Here is an 18017-nt window from a genome sequence, read left to right as displayed (position 1 = left end):
GCACGAGAACGGCCGGCGGCGGGTGGGGACGCTGAGCGCGGTGGCCAAGAGTAAATAAGCCGCCGCCCCTCCCCCAGGAGCTGGAAGGTCGCAGAGGCCTTGTTCGCCGCTGGTTTATTTTCCAACCACTTTCCCATTTCTCCTTGTTCTTCTTTTTTTTCTTTTGCTCCTTTTTTTTTTTTTTGAGACAGGGTCTTGCTCTGTCGCCCATACTGGAGTGCAGAACCGCGATATCGGCTCACTGCAACTTCGACCTCCTTGGCTCAAGCGATCTTCCCATCTCTGTCTCCCGAATAGGTGGGACTACGGGCCCGCCTCACCACATTCGGCTAATTTTTGTATTTTTTGGTAGAGACGGGGTTTCACCATGTTTGGCCAGGCTGGTGTCGAACTCCTAACCTCAAGTGATTCGCCCGCCTCGGCCTCCCAAAATGCTGGGATTACAGGCATGAGCCACCGCGCCCAGCCCCTTTTTCAGTTTTTCTTTCTTTTTTTTGGAAACAGTCTCACTCTGTTTCCCAGGCTGGAGTGCAGTGGCGCGATCATAGTTAATTGCAGTCTCGACCTCCCAGGCTCAAGCCATTCTCCCACCTCAGCCTGCCCAGTAGCTGGGACTATCCCTGTTTTTCTTCAGGCTTGACATTTTTTGTATGCTACCGACACTTGTATCCCCAGGGCTAACGGCATGGTGCAGCATCTGCTGCTAAGAGATATACACACACTGTCTAGTATGTCTGTATACATATATATGTCCATTAAGAGAACATGAAATGTTCCAGGGACGCTCCTGAAATATACTGAGTTAGAATTATCAGGGAGGTCTAGGAGTCCATGTTTTTAAAAGCAAGTGCCTTTTTTTGATGTTTAATATGTCAGCCGCCATCATATCCAGGTAGTCACGCCTCTGCCTCCTTAAGCTACTGTAAATAATGAGATCTGAAACTTCATATAGCCACTTGGCAGCAGATATGTGAATAGATTGGAAGGTCTGGGTTAAAGGGGACTCTTATTTATTTATGTATGTATTTTGAGATGGAGCCTCACTCTGTTGCCCTCCCGGTTTCAAGCAATTCTCCTGCCTCAGCCTCCCAAATAGCTGGGACTACAGGCACGCGCCACCACGCCCAGCTAATTTTGTATTTTTAGTAGAAATGGGGTTTCACCATGTTGCCCAGGCTGGTCTCGAACTCCTGACCTCAGATGATCCACCCACTGCAGCCTCCCAAAGTGCTGGGGTTACAGGTGTGAGCCACCACGACCGGCCGGCCGGAAGGGGACTCTTAACAGTTTGGCTTAAGGATCCTCCACCTGAGTGCCTGAAAGAAGCTCTTTCATATCTGAATTACTGACAATTATGTTGTCAAACTTAATTAAAAATGGGAATTTAGGCCGGGCATGGTGACTCATGCCTGTAATCCCAGCACTTCTGGAGGCCAAGGTGGGCGGATCACAAGATCAGGAGATAGAGGTAATCCTGGCTAACACGGTGAAACCCCGTCTCTACTAAAAATAGAAAAATTAGCGGGGCGTGATGGCGGGCGCCTGTAGTCCCAGCTACTCTGGAGGCTGAGTCAGGAGAATGGCGTGAACCCGGGAGGCGGAGCTTGCAGTGAGCCGAGATCGCGCCACTGCACTCCAGCCTGGGTGACAGAACCAGACTCCGTCTCAAAAAAAAAAAAAAAAAAAAAAAAGCGAATTTATTGCACGGTATTCTTTTCCATTATTTTTCCTTTCTTTTTTTATTTTACTTTTTTTTATTTAGATGGAGTTTTGCTCCTGTTGCCCAGTCTGGAGTGCAGTGGCCCCATCTCAGCTCACTGCAACTTCCCCGTCTGGAGTTAAAACGAGTCTCCTGCCTCAGCCTCCCAAGTAGCTGGAGTTACAGGCGCCCACCACCACACCCGGCTAATTTTTTTATATTTTTAGTAGAGATGGAGTTTCACCATGTTGTCCGGACTGGTGTCGAACTCCTGACCTCAGGAGTTCCACCTCCCTCAGCCTCCTAAAGTGTTGGGATTGCAGGCGTGAACCACTGTGCCCAGCTTGTTTTAATTCTTAATTTTTTTTTTTTTTTTCCTTAGCTGCAGTCTCACTTTCACCCAGGCTGGAATGCAGTGGCTCCATCTCGGCTCACTGCAACCTGCGGCCTCCGGGGTTCAAGCGATTCTCCTGCCTCAGCCTCCCAAGTAGCTGGGATTAAAGGCATGCACCACCATACCCACCTAATTTTTGTATTTTTAGTAGAGACAGGTTTCACTATGTTGGCCAGGCTGGTATCGAACTGGCTGGTTGCAAACTCCTGACCTTGTGATCCCCCCCGTCTCAGCCTCCCAAAGTGCTGGGGTTACAGGCATGAGCCACCGCGCCCAGCCAATTCTTAAATTCTTGATATTACAGAACTAAAGTGAAACTTATTAATATTCTACTCTTACATTTTTTATCGACAAATAAAATTCATGACCCAAAAAGCCCAAAACAAAACTAAAAACAGGGAAAAGCTTATAAAATTAAATATGGATCCCAGCATTAACAGCTGAATAGAGAATGTGATTTTAAAATTCTTAGCAGATAATGAAGTTGTGTAGAAACTGAACACTTACAAATTATTTAAAACCTGGAATCACCAGAAATTATACAGTCGGATCATGGGAAAACAGCACAAAGGGGTTACTGAGGGAACCTACACTATTCTAGCTGTGCCCCATACCCTTCTCAGAGGAAAGCCTGGCATCGATTAAATACTGGCCCAAACTAATACTAGCAGCAGTGCCAGTGATGGTACCCTGCCTATCAGAGGACCCTTCCATTGGGTTGGTAGTTTTGATCCAGGCTCCAGACATCTGGCGGATCTCATTAATGTTGGCGCCTTGGGGGCCGATTACGCAGCCAATTAAGTTATTTGGAATGGTAAATTTGTGCGTGGTTTGAGTAGATTTTTTTTTTTTTTTTTAGATGGAGTCCTGCTTTGTCACCCAGGTTGGAGTGCAATGGTGTGATCTCGGCTCACTGCAACCTCCGCCTCCCAGGTTCAAGCAATTCTGCCTCAGCCTCCCAAATAGCTGGGATTACAGGCGCCCTCCACTACACCCGGCTAATTTTTGTATTTTTGGTAGAGATGGGGTTTCACCATGTTGGCCAGGCTGTTCTTGAATTCCTGACCTCAAGTGATCTGCCTGTCTCGGCCTCCTAAAGTGCTGGGATTACAGGAGTTAGCCACCGCGCCTGGCCATAGTTTGAGTAGATGTAGCCACACTTGCCCAATAGCCTTTCACCTCTGGAGAGCTGGAGTCAATTTGGGTGAATCCGGTCCCACTGTGCATCATGGCAAAGTGAGATTGTTGTCTTGCCACTTGGTTCAGCTTGACCAGATCAAGCAGAGAAATGGTGTGTTGTCCTTGAACCGAGTAGGCATCTAGAGGTGGTCCCTCCAGGTCATGGGTGTCGTGGGGGTAGCCTGTAGCGTTGCTGCACCAATCTTGGCCACCCACGCAGATGACTGGGGAGTTGGCCGGCATGGGCTGGTATGGAATGGTCATGACTCTCCCTTGGGGAGACTGGGAGAGCGTTTCCAGCATGACCAGGCAGATCTGTTTGACAAACCGATGGTGATGGCCCTCTCGGTGGAGTTGGGCAGTATATCCACTGCCACCTAGACCTGGGTACCATACTCTTGGGAATCTCTTTGATCTTACACTTGCCTTTCCCAAACCTTTCTCTCTTTTTTAGCTTAGAAAACTACTTATTTATTTACTTGTTTTGAGACAAGGTCTCACTCTGTTGCCCAGGCTGGAGCGCAGTGGCTCCATCATGGCTTACTGCAGGCTCGATCTCCCGGGCTCCAGTGTTCCTCCTGCCTCAGCTAAAAGTGTTGGGATTACAAGTGTGAACCATCAACACCTATTATACAATATTCTGAAAGGTTTGCCATTCTTGTCCAATCCTTTTTATGACACAGCAGGTCCCTGTGAGTGACTTGTAATTTTGGAAATCACTGAATACATCAGTTTTTAGGTACTGCAAACCCAAGCACCAGGTTTTTGAACCATATTTATAAGAATCAGGGGTATATATCACAGCACAAATTGACACAAAGGAAGGGGAGTTGACTCCCAGGCAAGGACAAATAGCAGAGTTAGAGATTAATAATGGTGAGTCAGGACCAGGGAGATGGAACCAGGGAAAAGTAAAGCCCAGCAAATGCCCAGACTCAGGACGGCTAAATCTCTTAAGCGTGATCTTAGCATAAATACTGATGCTATTTGGAGCTTCTGAAAATACAAAGTAGTTCATATCTTTTTTTGTTTCCTCAACACTTAGCTCAGATCCTGGCACATAAAGGTTTGCTGGCAGTGTTGAATGGACGGCTCTGTATGGTTGGAGTGACTTCAGTTTACAAAATGTGAATATCTGTATCCTACCAAAGACTGCTGTTCTGTCCTAAATCAGCAAGATATGCTTTTCCAAGTTGCAAATATACCCCAAAGGACTAGTTTCTATAAGTTGGGTAATTTCCTTCCTGTGTTTTAAGAGTAGTCAAGTGGAGGCCGGGTGTGGTGGCTCATGCCTGTAATCCCAGCACTTTGGGAGGCTGAGGCAGGCGGATCACAAGTCAGGAGTTCGAGACCAGCCTGGCCAACATGGTGAAACCCTGTCTCTACTAATAATACAAAAATTGGCTGGGCATGGTGGCGTGTGCCTGTAATCCCAGGTACTCAGGAGACTGAGGCAGGAGAATTGCTTGAACTCGGGAAGCAGAGGTTGCAGTGACCCAAGATGGCACCATTGCACTCCAGCCTGGGCGACAGAACGAGACTCCATCTCAAAAAAAAAAAAAAAAAAAAAAGAAAAAAAAGGTCAAGTGGCAATTTGTAATCTATGGATAACAGACACTTCAGACTTCATCTTGCACAAATCTATTTAATGGAAGTGGGCTGCAGTATGTTTCACTGTGATTGGTTCAGGGATCTGTCAACACTAGGTGGAAAAGAAGCCACCATCTTTCTTTCGGGAGTAGCCTCCATTGGTGGCTGCAGTGTGAGGGGACACTGGAGAAAAGAGAAGAGGAAGTGGACTGAATTTCAGATCCTTGGCCTTTTCTAGGAAACTTTAGTCATCAGTACATTTGTGGGTACTGTGGAGAAGCTTCTCATAACAGCTGGGAAAACTGGCATATGGAGGACTGATGGGAGGTAGTTATAGGTCTTCCACCCCCAGGGTTTTGCCCTTGCTGTAAATGTTTGTTCCCTAGACCTAAGGCTGAGCAAAGAGGCTCTGAAAAATTGAATTAATTTCCTAGCTCTGTAGTCAGCACATCCCCTGGTATTAATCTGGTACTTGCCAACTTAATCGCTGCTTTCCAAGACCCACAGAAATCCATCATCTTCCCTACTATCCAGTCACCTGAAATCCCTGATTCATGGGTCCATTTAGAAAGACCCCCACTGCTTCATCTGCTTACCCAGTCTTCTAACCCTTACCTATGGATCCCTGGATGCTGTGGATGGACTCCTTTTTAGGGTTGATCCAGTGTCTGATGTTAGCCAGGAAAGTGATGGGTGGAGTGGGAGGGGTTAAAAATTCTCCAGGGAATTGGATCTTGGTTCTAGAGGAATGCATAGGGAAGAACAATGGAGAAATAAATCATAGAAACTTGAGGAGGGCAAGGTAGTTGCATGTGATCTCAAGAATAAAGCAGCCAAAGACCTTTTTTACCTCTGTGAGATTAACTAAAGATTTTGTTTATACAGATGAGCACAATCTTGGGTGATTTCTGTTAATCTTAGACAGTGAAAATACAGAAACTATATTATAGACACAGATGTAAAAATACAGAAATTCGTATACAAATGAGTACCTAGTGATTATCGTTTTCCTGGTGACATTTTACCTTATATGACTGGATGGCAGCATGTTTAGGCTGGAGAGGCTCTGCCTCTACCACTTACCTACAGACATCTTGTGTGGTCTTCTGGTTTAACAGTATCTCATTTTTGTTCTTGAATGTCCCAGTGTGGTGGTTGTACAAGGCTGCTAAGCGGAAGTCCAGGTCATCCTTTGGTATCTACAGAAGTCAGTCCCCCCAAGGTTAGCTCGGCCACCTGTATCCCTGCTCTAGTCAGGTTCTATTGTGCTCTACTCTTCCCCAAAAGTATAGTGAAGGCTCTCTTGGGCCTGGAATCCACAACTCCTTACACACTAATTTGTTGTACATGATAACTCTAGTTGATATGGAATTATCTTAGGGTTAGGTCTAGGGAGTGGTGAGCTCTCACTGGAGAGTTAGGAATATTGTTCATGATATGGGCTTAATGAACTTTACCTCGTTCATGTTTATATTCAGTCCTCATTTTCATCAGAGAATGAGAAGGTCTGTAAAATCATTTGCTCCAGATAACTGCCCGGAGCAAAACTTAAGTCTTCTGGCTTCCCAGAGGCCAGATAAATTGGTTTTTGGCTTTGGATTTGGTAGGATCTTGGGTTAGAGACAAAAGGAAAAGTACTGAAGCAGTTAGGGACAGACTAACTTTCAAAAAGAATATTAAGGGCTGGGTGCAGTGGCTCGTGCCTATAATCCCAGCATTTTGGGAGGTTGAAATGGGAGGATCACTTGAGGCCAGGAGTTTGAGACCAGCCTGAGCAACATATTGAGACCTCATCTCTTCAAAAAAAAATTAGCTGCATGTCATGGCACATGCCTATAGTTTCAGGAGGCAGAGGCAGGAGGATTGCCTGAGCCTGGGAGGTTCAGTCTACAGTAAACCATGATCAGGCCACAGCATTCCACCCTGGGTGACAGGAAAAAAAAAAAACAAAAAAAAAACCCTAAATGGCTGCAAAGAGGAATAATATTTCAATGCTAGATACCTCGGGATCAAAATAGTAGGCATCCCGCCTCATGGAAGTAATTGTGGGGGTTGAGTTGAGCCGACTCCAGGGTTCCTGCTGCTGAGCAAGGTGAGTTGGGTTCTTGTATGGCAATTTCTGCAAAAGAGAAACCATATCCAGGACAACCTGGTTATACAGGAAGCCTTGCTGATGTGGTTAGCTTCAGTAGCATCGCCTTATTCCATCCAGTTTTATTTGTGTTTTTTGTTTTATTTTTTGAGACAGAATCTTACTCTGTCACAGAAGCTGGAGTGCAGTGGCATGATCTCAGCTCACTGCAACCTCTGCCTCTTGGGTTCAAGTGACTCTTCTGTCTCAGCCCCTCAAGTAGCTGGGATTACAGGCATGTGCTACTATGCCCAGCTAATTTTTGTATTTTTAGCAGAGACAGGGTTTTGCCATGTTGGCTAGGCTGGTCTTGAACTCCTGACCTGAAGTGATACACCTGTCTCAGCCTCCCAAAGTGCTGAGATTATAGGCATGAGCCATCACGCCCGGCCCCATCTGGTTTTATTTGAATCTCAGACATCTGCAAAGAGAAGAATGGTATGGGGCAAGACTCCCCAGGCTCTTGATCCTCCTAAGTTTTCTTAGTGAGAACTGACAGAAACAGGCCAGGAATATAGGAGAAGGTATAGAGTGGGATGAGGGGAGTAAAGAGTTGGGAGCAGATAGGAAAAATGATGAGCTCAGGTTTAGATGTACTGAGTTTGAAGAAAAGGTGAGACATTCTAATGCAAATAACAGGTAGAAAACTGGAAGTGTAACTTGTTGGAGGAGAGCTCAGAAGGATTGGTTGTCCACATGAAGTAGTAGCTGAAGCCTGCAAAATGGAGTCAGGCCAAAAGGGAAGAACTGGTTTGTGAGGATTGTACAGTATTATAACTGGGAGTGAGGAGGATCCCAGAGAAGCAATCAGAGACGGAATCAGGAGAGTGCAATGTCTAAGCAGGTAAGACAAAGATTCCAGTAAGCAGGGAAGGGTCACTGATTGCAGGAATGGCAGAAAAAGTCCACTGGACATTAGTTCTCAATAAAGCTCCACAGGCATGAACGTAAAAACATGTAACAGATTTCTTCATTATATATAAAATGCCATATTCGCCACTGTATCCCCAGCTCCTAGCACACTGACCTAACACATGGTATTAAAAAACGGTTGAATCCAATATATCATTTGACTGAATTCCAGTCAGTGCAACTAACACCCTATTAGAACTCTGGCTGGGTGTGGTGTCTCACCCCTGTAATCCCAGCACTTCGGGAGGCTGAGGTGGGCAGATCACCTAAGGTCAGGAGTTTGAGACCAGCCTGACCAACATGATGAAACCCCATCTCTACTCATATACAAAAATTAGCTGGGGGTAGTGGTGGGTGCCTGTAGTCTCAGCTACTTGGGAGGCTGAGGAGGGAGAGTCGCTTGAACCCAGGAGGTGGAGGTTGCAGTGAGCCAAGATCGTGCCACTGCACTCCAGCCTGGGCAATAAGAGTAGGATTCTATCTCAAAAAAAAAAAGAAAGAACTCATTAGACCTATCCAACATTGTAATCCTCCTTCTCCCCAGTATGGCAAAGTGCTATGTGAGCCATACTTTTTTTTTTTTCTTTGAGACGGAGTGTCGCTCTGTTGCCCAGGCTGGAGTACAGTGGCGTGATCTCGGCTCACTACAACCTCCACTTCCTGGGTTCAAGCGATTCTCCAGCCTTAGCTTCCCAAGTAGCTAGGATTACAGGTGTGTGCCAGTGTATCTGGCTAATTTTTGTATTTTTATTAGAGATGGAGTTTCACCATGTTGGCCAGGCTGGTCTTGAACTCCTGACCTCAGGTGATCCACTTGCCTCAGCCTCCCAAACGCCTGGAATTACAGTCATACCTTAATTGAACAGTGTGTATCAGCCACTGTGCTATCACCAAGAATAATGAAGTATGAAAGAAAGAAAGCTACAGGTATTTGATGCCAGCATAGGCTCAGTTATCCTTTGATGTGGCCCTGAGCAGCACTCCTCCCACTCTCCTTGAAGACCACTTAAACCTCGTCATCTCTGTCAGCAGAAGGATGAGATTGTCTTTCGCTGAGAAAGTCCAGACTGTCAAGCACAAATGTCATCTTTACATCCACTTTCTTTCCATCTCAGGGAAAGGAAAGTCCCTTTTACTCCCCGGACCTACACTTCCCCGTGCTTCTGAGACCTGTACCATTCTGCATATGCTCTTTTCTGACCCAAGCCTCTCTTCATTTCTTTGTCATGGTCTAGCTACCAGCCTATCACTTTCCCTACACAACCAGACCTTTTCAGGAGTCAATATTTACTATCTCTACTTCCTCACTCACCATTCCCATACCCTCTTTAGCTCACTGTAGTCTGGCCTCTGCCTCAAGCACCCCCTAAAACTGCTCTTGCTAGTTATCAGTGAGCTGTGTGGCCAGTTCAGGTGGATCCTTTCCAGGCCTGATCTTATTTGAACTCAGCTGTTTCTGACATCAGAATGCTGATTCCCTCAAATGCCCACACCATGCTCTGTGGGCCCAGCTCCTCTGGGTTTTCCTCTTATTTCTGGCCCTTATCTCTCAGCTACTGTCTCAGCTCCACTTTCTCTCTGTCCCTTAGACAGTGCTATTCTCCAAGGGTCTCGTTTTTACTTTTCTTATGCTCACATCCACTGGATGAGCTGATTCCCTTCCATGGCTTCAACTACTATGTGGATACCGTAGCTCATATGGATACACAGCTCCATCATACATCTTCAATCCAGAACTCTCAACCCTGTTGCCTACTATTGATCTTCACTTAAATGTCCCACAGTCACTACAAAAACGTCTACATAGTTGATGTTTCTCAACATCTTTCTCCCCAAACCTACTTCCCCAGGATGCCCCATTTCAGTGAACCCTCAGAATTAAACCCTTAGGAACCTAGCAGTTATCCTAGACTCACCTCCTCTCTTGGGCCTGTATCCAGTCAGTCCCCAGGTCCTGTCAGTCCTGCCCTGTGCACCTTTCTCACATCTGCACCTGATCTCCATCTCCTGTGGTACTGCTGTAGATCCATTACTCTTCCTCCTGGAGATTGCCTCACTTGCCTCCTAACTGATCCCTCTTGTCTCACTCTCATCCTATCCAGTCTGCTGCCACTTGTGCTTCCTAAAACACCCATCTGATTGTGTCACTTGGTACTTAAAATCCTGCTATGGGGCTGGGACCTACGGCTCATGCCTGTAATCTCAGCACTTTGGGAGGCCAAAGCAGAAGGATCACTTGAGGCTAGGAGTTTGAGACCAGCCTGCGCAACAAAGGAAGATCCTGGTTCTACAAAAAAATAAAATAAGAATTTGCCAGGTGTGGTGGCACCACCTGTGGTCCCAGCTACTTGGGAGGCTGAGTTGAGAGAATTGCTTGAGCCCAGGAGTTCAAGGCTGCAGTAAGCCAAGATTGCACCAGTGTAGTCCAGCTGGGGTGACAGAGCAAGGAGACCCTGTCTTAAAAAAAAAAAAAAAAAATCCCACCATGATTCCTCACATCTCTAGGATGAAACCATAGCTAACTAGCTAGCATGGTGTACACAGCATACCCAGCCCACCAAGGGCATCTCCCAGCTCTGATCTCTGAGTGCCTCCATTTCATGCCTGCACTCCAGCCCTTCTGGATTATTTGCAGTTCCCCAGACAAGCCATTCTCTCTCTCCTTTCCATGTATTTGCACCTGCTGCTCCCTTTGCCTTGCATATCTGGTTCCTGTTTCCTTCTTCCTAACTCATATTCTACCCACTCCCTCACCTGGCCTACCTAACTCATATTTGGACATCAAAATGCATCTGCTTTGTGAAGCTTTCCTTTAAGTTCCTGGTTCTCACGGCACCCTACACACAACTCTGTCACAACATGTGCTGTTGTGCAAGCATTTTTGCTATTGTCGGTCTATCTTTACTACTAGAGTTCCTTAACAGCAGAAGCTACATCTAATTTATTTATATATCCTTGGTGTCTAGCAGAGTGTCTGGCTTATAGTAAATAAGTATTGAATAAATGAAAAGGGGCTCTTAATATTGTTATTAGACAACAATTACCACTTAATTCATCTTATTGTGCACCACTTCAAATATCCCAATCACTCCTACCAGAAAAAAGATCATCTAAGTTCCTAAATCAGTGACCACCATCATGCTGAACACACACATAACAAACACATTGTGGTGTTAACCAGAAGACAGAGACAGTGTGAACACAGATGTATAAAGCATGACCTCTGGTGACTTTCAGAGGATTCTCTCCCACTCCATATCTCATTTCTCTTCAGAGAACAGTCTTCCCAACAGGGAAATGGGTAGCTTGAAGGAACCTGGGCCCTGCCATAACTTATACTCACAATTGATTTGAGTTGCCAGAGCCCCTTGTTCTTCTAGACTAGAGCTCTACTTTCCCCTGCTCAAAAACTCCTCTGAAACGTTAGCCAACCTGAATATGGAGATAGGGAGGTAGGCAGAAAACAGACTTCTCTGGTACCCGACTGAGTGTCTTCACCAGAGTGCTTTATGTTACCATCTCTGCCCATCACACTGACAGAAAGAAGACTACCGGTGACCCTACTAGGAATCTGCTCAAGAAACCAGAGTACCTTGGAAGCCCGCAGTTCTCCTAAGTAGGAATCATCGTTATCTAATGTAGGCTGCTGGAAAGGGTCCCGGGTGGGAGGCATGGCTAAATGCCTAACTCTTCTAAGAGGGATGGGAGGTCCGCTCAGCCGCAGCACAGCCTCACTCGCATATGATCCCGGGTCCCAATTGTTTGGAACGCTGGTTTCGGTTGCCAGGCAACTGCCCAGCCATCTAAGACAGAGGAATTCCCTCCGAGGAGGGCGCCACCTGGCGGCTGACCGCGGGAGGCCTCTGGGGAGGATGCTCCGGGGAATGCAGAGGGAAAGCGCCGCTGAGTGGGCCCCGAGCCTTGCAATTGCACTCCTCAGCCTGGGCGGAAAAGCGCGGGCCGCTCACCATCACGACTTCTGCAAAAGACTTCAGTTGAGGAAAGAAGTCCTTAAAGATGACCCAGAAATTTCCTTCTGGCTCGCACCTAACAAAAGGCTTTCAAAGCCATGAGAGAATGAGGATGTCAAGAGACCAAAGAGGGCCGGGCGCGGTGGTTCACGCCTCTAATCTCAGTACTTCGCGAAGCGGAGGCGGGCGGATCGCTTAAGCCCAAGAGTTCGAGACCAGTCTGGGCAACATGGCGAAACCCCGTCTCTACAAAAAATAGGAAAAAGATTAGCTGGGCTTGGTGGCACGCGCCTGGAGTCCCGACTACTCAGGAGGCTAAGCCAGGAGAATCTCTTGAACCCCGGAGGCGGAGGTTGCAGTGAGCCGAGATCGCGCCACTGCACTCCAGTCTGGGTGAGAGAGTGAGACCCTGTCTGGGGGCGGGGGTCGGGGTGGGGGGGGGGCACGTGCGGTACTTGGAAAATTGCGGCTAAGGCAAACTCCTTGCTTAAACTCCGATCAACTGCAGTGTCAGGGCTTCTCATCTAGCCGGTTGTAAAAGCACGGATGGATTTGGCGGGATGTAAGATCTCCAGGAGTGGCCTTCGTAGGAGGGAACACGTACTGGGGCCTCTTCTAGGCGACGACTTCTGGAGGGTGATCTCTCCATCTTCTTTCTCTCGGTTCACATGCCATGTGTACAAAATCAGAGATGCTCATAAAATAACCCCTAGCCCGAAAGGGCTGTAGAAAACGGAAATTTGTTGGCGCTGGCCTGGAGGATGCTTCCACCGCGTTCTTCACACGAGCCCGGGGCATGCCTGTTGGGCCGGTTGCGCACCCCGGGCGCGCGCTCTCCCGCGCCCACGCCGCGCGCACCAGCTGCGGCGGCTGCCATGGCGACCCGCAGGTGAGCGGCAGAGGCGCGCGTGGTCCCTGCCCCACCCGCGCAGAGCCAGAGAGGAGGCGGTTGTCAAGGCGACGTGGGTAGGAGGAGAGGACTGAGGGAGGAGGAAGGATGGGCGGTGTTGGCGTAGCCGCAGGGAGGTGACTGGAGCGAGCCTGGCCTCTTGCATCCCCTCCCTGTGTACCTCCCTCCCCTTTTTTTCCGCCTTCTGCCAGCAGAAGCAGCAGCCGCAGCACCTGAGCCGCTACTGCCGCTCACTCAGGACAACACTATGGCTGAGCCTGGCCACCGTCTCTCCGCCAGAGGCAGGGGAACAACTGAGAGGCGCACACCCCGGCTGTTGCGGCTGCTGCTCTGGGCTGGGACCGCCTTCCAGGTGACCCAGGGAACCGGACCGGAGCTTCACGCTTGCAAAGAGGTACTGCCGCCCCCCTACCCGACCCCGCTTTGGTCACAAAAGTGTTGGATCCAGGCAGAGACCTTGGGGACACAGGCGCAGAGAGTTTCAGACGCCACAGAGTTTAGATTTCTTTGGGGATGAGGCATGGGGGGAGGGAAGAGGAGCCAGTCTGGCGTCATGAGGAGGCCAGCACATTGGAGGACTCACGGATAGATCAGCCTCACAGCTTGGGATGCTGAGCTCAGCGAGAAAGGTCCCAGCCCCAAGAAGGGGAGCTACCTGGGTACCTGAACTCAGAATGAGGGAGGAAGACGAGTTGTTTTCCAGCTGAGATGAATTCATCTTAAAAGTGGTTGACAACAAAAGATTATGCACAGAGAAGCAAAATAGGAAGAGGAAAGGAGAGTAGTGGGAGAGGAAAGGAGTTAGGAAGGCCAGAAAAAAGTACCGGAGCGAAGTGATTTTATCATGGCTACACAAAACGGAGTGTGAAGGTGGGAGATGTGCGAGAGGGATGATAGGATCCCAGCTCTCTAGTTCCTTGTTTGTTAAACATCGGTTAGTGAAGACTGTTAAATGTGGCTTCTCCTTATAGCTTGGCCTCCCCGCAGCGTACTATGTTTAGTGTACCTGACAGCACACGACTCACCTTTCTGCAGATTTTGAGTTCTTCAATATCTTGTGTTCTGCCAACCTCTGGTCTCCTCTCTGACTTCTGCTAACATATGTCAAAGTCTTTTTCAAGGTATTTCCAAAATGTTGGAAGCAGAATTCAGACAATAGGTAGTCAATGTCTTATAACCAAAAATATCTTTTGAAAAGTCATCTTGGAAGAACGCAAAAGGGCACTAGGAGCAACAAAACAGTCGTTTCTCTATTATTGAAATAACGATATTTGGTTGTGCTCTGAGCAACTTTTTTAGAAACCATATGGCAGAGGCAACAAGATATTTACAAGAACTACGTTGGGGAAGGCAAAATGAAAGTTCTGTTATTTCTGTGGAATGTGAAGGACTAAGGTTTTGAGAGGTTAGTGTATATATCTATATAAAACTTTAAAATATATATGTTTTAAAATAGAAATGAGGTTTCAATATACTGCCCCAGCCAGTCTCTAACTCCTGGGCTCAAGCGATCCTCCCACCTCAGCCTCCCAAAGTGCTGGGATTATAAGAATGAGTCACTGCACCCAGTCCAGAATATTTTTTATAAATTGTTAGTGTGAACTGATTGCCAACAATAACTCCATCCCTTATGGAGATATATTCTTATAAAGATGTTCTGAGTCTACAGTATAGCAGGTCATAAAGAAGTCAGGTGTGGGGGGAAGGATTTTTGTGTGAATAAAGATACTTGATTTTGAAGATTCATGAATATGATATAAGTGACCCCAGTGAGTGGGACTTTTGATAACCTTTATTAGCCTCAATGACAACCTGCCCTGGACCATCTGCATTTCCACCCAGCCACATAATGACCTTTTTTAGAGATGGCAGAGAACAGGATGATCTTATCAGTGACTCTGGCTCACCGGCCTTGATGGCCTGTGGTCTAACCAACCAAAATAATGAGACGAAGAAAGCCCACTTGCTTAAGAATCAAACAAGGGAGTCTCCTGAGTGGAAGGTAAGAATCATACAGTTTAACTACCAATTCTTGTTGAGATCTTTGTCAACAATGGAAAATATGAGACATTTCAGAAATTAAGCACTTCTATTATCTTGATTTGGAGGAAGAGAAGAATATTGATACTTGAGAACTTGAACTTGTGTACGAATTTTGCCTTTGGTCTTGTTTGAATAACCAATATTTGCCTAAGCAAAAGGTCTTACCGCAAAGAGTAAGCTTAGGGTAGTGGAAAGCTATGGAGCTCAACCTACCAGGGTTTTAGTCCTGTTACTTACCACATGGTTTTTGGATTTGTAGAATGGGTATCAAAATAACACCTACCTCAGAAAGGATTGCTTTGAGTATTGAAATAGAAAATACATTGGAAACACAAAATAGAGTTACCTCCCCTCCTTCCCTGTTCAGCTTCTTTCCCATTATATCCACACTCATGCCAGATTGGAAATGGCTTAGGAGGCATGCCCATTGACCGCAGGCGTCAGCAAGTCCTGTTTACATTCTCCTTGAGCAAACAGTGGCCATTGAACACCCTCAACTCCAAAACAATCAGGGAGAGAATAAGCCCATTATTATAGTATTCATTTGGCAATATGAACTGATCAAACAAGTTTGGGGGCTTCCAACCCCACACGGTGAAAAACCAATTCAAGGTAGACCAGCATTTCTCTGTTCCTTTTTTTTATTTTTATTTTTTGAGACAGAGTCTCACTCTGCCAGCCAGGCCAGGCTGGAGTGCAGTGGCATGATCTCGGCTCACTGCAACTTCCACCTCCCAGGCTGAAGCAATTCTCCTGCCTCAGCCTCCCAAGTAGCTGGGATTACAGGTGTGTGCCAATACACCCAACTAATTTTTGTGTTGTTAGTAGAGATGGGGTTCACCATGTTGGCCAGGCTGGTCTTGAACTCCTGACCTCAGGTGATCCGCCCACCTCGGCCTCCCAAAGTGCTGGGACTACAGGCGTGAGTCACTGCACCCGGCCACTCTTCTCTGTTCTTGATCTTCATACGAATTTCTTGTGAGCTGATGTTGGGTGTTGATGGCAGGGACTCTTATCAGGCCAAGGCCGACCCTAATGACAACAATATCGTTCCAGCCTTGTTCATGAAAGCTGAGGCATCTCTCTGGATGTAATCAGGAAACAGAGAGGTTTAGCTTGAGGCCTAAACTGAGGCGGCAGAGAACTGGAAGTTCTAGACTGCTGGACATGTGCTGGGGCTTGGCATTCCTCTCACAGTTTTATAATAATCAGGGTCACACATGGAACTAAACATCCTGTATGATATTTGTTTTCACAAATCATTTCTTTAGCCCAGGCTTAGTGCTGACTGCGAGCCAAAGGAGTGTTTCCCATGGCGCAGTGAAGCAAATCGAACGAAAGAGGAGCAGAAAGCTGCCTTTAACACGCTCTGCCTTGTCCTGAGGCTCCAGGGCTAATTGCCCTCAAAGGGGTTCCCCACTCTATATTGAAAAGCCCATGGGTTAGGAATCTAGCAGACATGGATTGGAATAAAATTTGTTGAATGAGTGATGCCATTTAGTAAGGATGCTACTTTGAGAAGTTAATTAACTTCTGTTAGCATCGAATTCCTGATCCGTGAAATGGGAGATGATAATACCTATCTCACAGGGCTGTTGTAGGAATTAAATTAAATTAAATAACACATGTGAAGTGCCTAGTGCATACTTCTTTGGTATATCGTAGGTGCTTAATAAATGTTGGTAGGAAGAACATTTAAGTACACAGATAATGACATATAAATGACGACGTAAGATTAACATGTGGTAAACAATGCAGGAGTGGCAATATAGAGGTTGATAGGAAAAGAGAGAAGAAAACTAATTCAGGGCAGGGCACAGTGGTTCACGCCTGTAATCCCAGCACTTTGGGAGGCTGAGGCAGGTGGATCACCTGAGGTTGGGAGTTTGAAACCAGCCTGGCCAACATTTAAACCCTGTCTCTACTAAAAATACAAAATTAGGCCAGGCGCGGTGGCTCACACCTGTAATCCCAGCACTTTGGGAGGCTGAGGTGGGCGGATCACGAGGTCAGGAGATCGAGACCATCCTAGCTAACACAGTGAAACCCCATCTCTACTAGAAATACAAAAACTTAGCTAGGCATGGTGGCGGGCACCTGTAGTCCCAGCTACTTGGGAGGCTGAGGCAGGAGAATGGCAAGAATCAGGGAGGCAGAGCTTGCAATGTGTGTGCCACTGCACTCCAGCCTGGGCAACAGAGCAAGACTCCATCTCAAAAAAAAAAAAAAAATTAGCCGGGCATGGTGATGCATGCCTGTAATCCCAGTTACTTGGGAGACTGAGGCAGGAGAATAGCTTGAGCCTGGGAGGCGGAGGTTGCAGTGAACTGAGATTGCGCCATTGCACTCCAGTCTGGGCAACAAGAATGAAACTCCATCTCAAAAAAAAAAAAAGATAGAAAGAAAACTAATTTAAACCGTTGGCACTTGACTTGCTTCTGTGATAATCAGTAGCATTTCAGTGGGCAGAGATGGAGGAAGGGTGTTTTCTAGATAGAGGGAGGAGCCTGACAAAAGGTCCACATGTGGAAAATGCAAATGATTCTGGGACTTGCAAGCAGACCAGCTGGCTGAAATGTGCAATAGTGTGAGCTACAAAGTTGATAAGGTTGAAAAATTCTAAACTAAGTGGAGAATCCCTGAAGGATTTCTGGCAGAGATAGCAGCTTAAGCGGGTGGATTAGCATGATTATAAAGTAAGCATGGTTGAGGTGGGCCAACAGGTGACAGCGGAGAGATGAGGCAGGGAGACCAATGCCGAAGATATTACTGAAGTCAAAGAGGAGGTTAATAAAGGGACTGCACTGGAATGGGGGCAGTGGAATACATGGAAAGGCATCCGTGTGAAAAACATGCTGACGGTAGAGGTTAGAGGATTTGGCAACTGATTGATGATGTAGGGTGATGGTGATGGGCAGGTCAAGGATTTTTGTCAGGATTTTAGAGTGGCAGAATGGTAAGAGTTACTATCCAAAATGCAGAAAGAACAGCTTTAGGGAGCAGAGTGTTCTCTGTTTAGTTCTGATGTCCCTGGGATCAGCCCCTGTAGTCAGGGGAGAAAGTCCTGAGCCTTTGGCACGCTATTTCACTTCATGAGCACAGTATCTAGGCTTTTCTATTTCCTCCTGTATTTGGTTCTTCTTTTTCTTCTCTCTTCTTTCTTCCTTCTTCCTTCTTCCTTCTTCCTT

At 46.9% G+C, this 18017-nt stretch overlaps 2 protein-coding genes and 1 pseudogene across 2 annotated transcripts in view; 1 reads left to right on the top strand and 2 right to left on the bottom strand.

The window, feature by feature from the left end:
- Positions 1-2690: 2690 nt before the first annotated feature.
- LOC105530965 lies at positions 2691-4046 on the bottom strand (annotated as a pseudogene).
- An 851-nt stretch (positions 4047-4897) lies between these two features.
- Positions 4898-12715, bottom strand: LOC105530960 (chromosome unknown open reading frame, human C1orf194). Its single transcript, XM_011968723.1, has 5 exons — positions 12481-12715; positions 6865-6981; positions 5946-6061; positions 5478-5602; positions 4898-5045 (listed from the first exon to the last, which is right to left on the bottom strand). Exons 1-5 carry the CDS (start codon positions 12523-12525, stop codon positions 4975-4977), a joined length of 474 nt encoding a protein of 157 aa, XP_011824113.1. The 5' UTR covers positions 12526-12715; the 3' UTR covers positions 4898-4974.
- Positions 12716-12812: 97 nt separating this feature from the next.
- Positions 12813-18017, top strand: part of KIAA1324 (KIAA1324 ortholog) — a 97848-nt gene continuing 92643 nt past the window's right edge. Inside the window, exon 1 of the mRNA XM_011968726.1 lies at positions 12813-13180. Coding sequence (XP_011824116.1) covers positions 13034-13180 — 147 coding nt within the window. The 5' untranslated portion in view covers positions 12813-13033. The remainder of the gene's footprint in view (positions 13181-18017) is intronic.

Source organism: Mandrillus leucophaeus, unplaced genomic scaffold (genome assembly GCF_000951045.1).
Source record: "Mandrillus leucophaeus isolate KB7577 unplaced genomic scaffold, Mleu.le_1.0 Scaffold857, whole genome shotgun sequence".
In the NCBI taxonomy this organism is placed as follows: domain Eukaryota; kingdom Metazoa; phylum Chordata; class Mammalia; order Primates; family Cercopithecidae; genus Mandrillus; species Mandrillus leucophaeus.
The sequence above is the reverse complement of the archived record's forward strand: the minus strand, read 5'-3'. Positions and strand labels throughout refer to the sequence as shown.

Coding starts and splice junctions, on each gene's coding strand:
- LOC105530960 (XM_011968723.1), bottom strand. CDS start 12,525: ATGGAGAGATCACCCTCCAGAAGTCGTCGCCTAGAAGAGGCCCCA. Junction 5,603..5,945: donor ACCACACAAGATGTCTGTAG/GTAAGTGGTAGA, acceptor GCATTCCTCTAG/AACCAAGATCCAATTCCCTG. Junction 5,046..5,477: donor CAGCATCCAGGGATCCATAG/GTAAGGGTTAGA, acceptor TCTTTTCTCCAG/TGTCCCCTCACACTGCAGCC.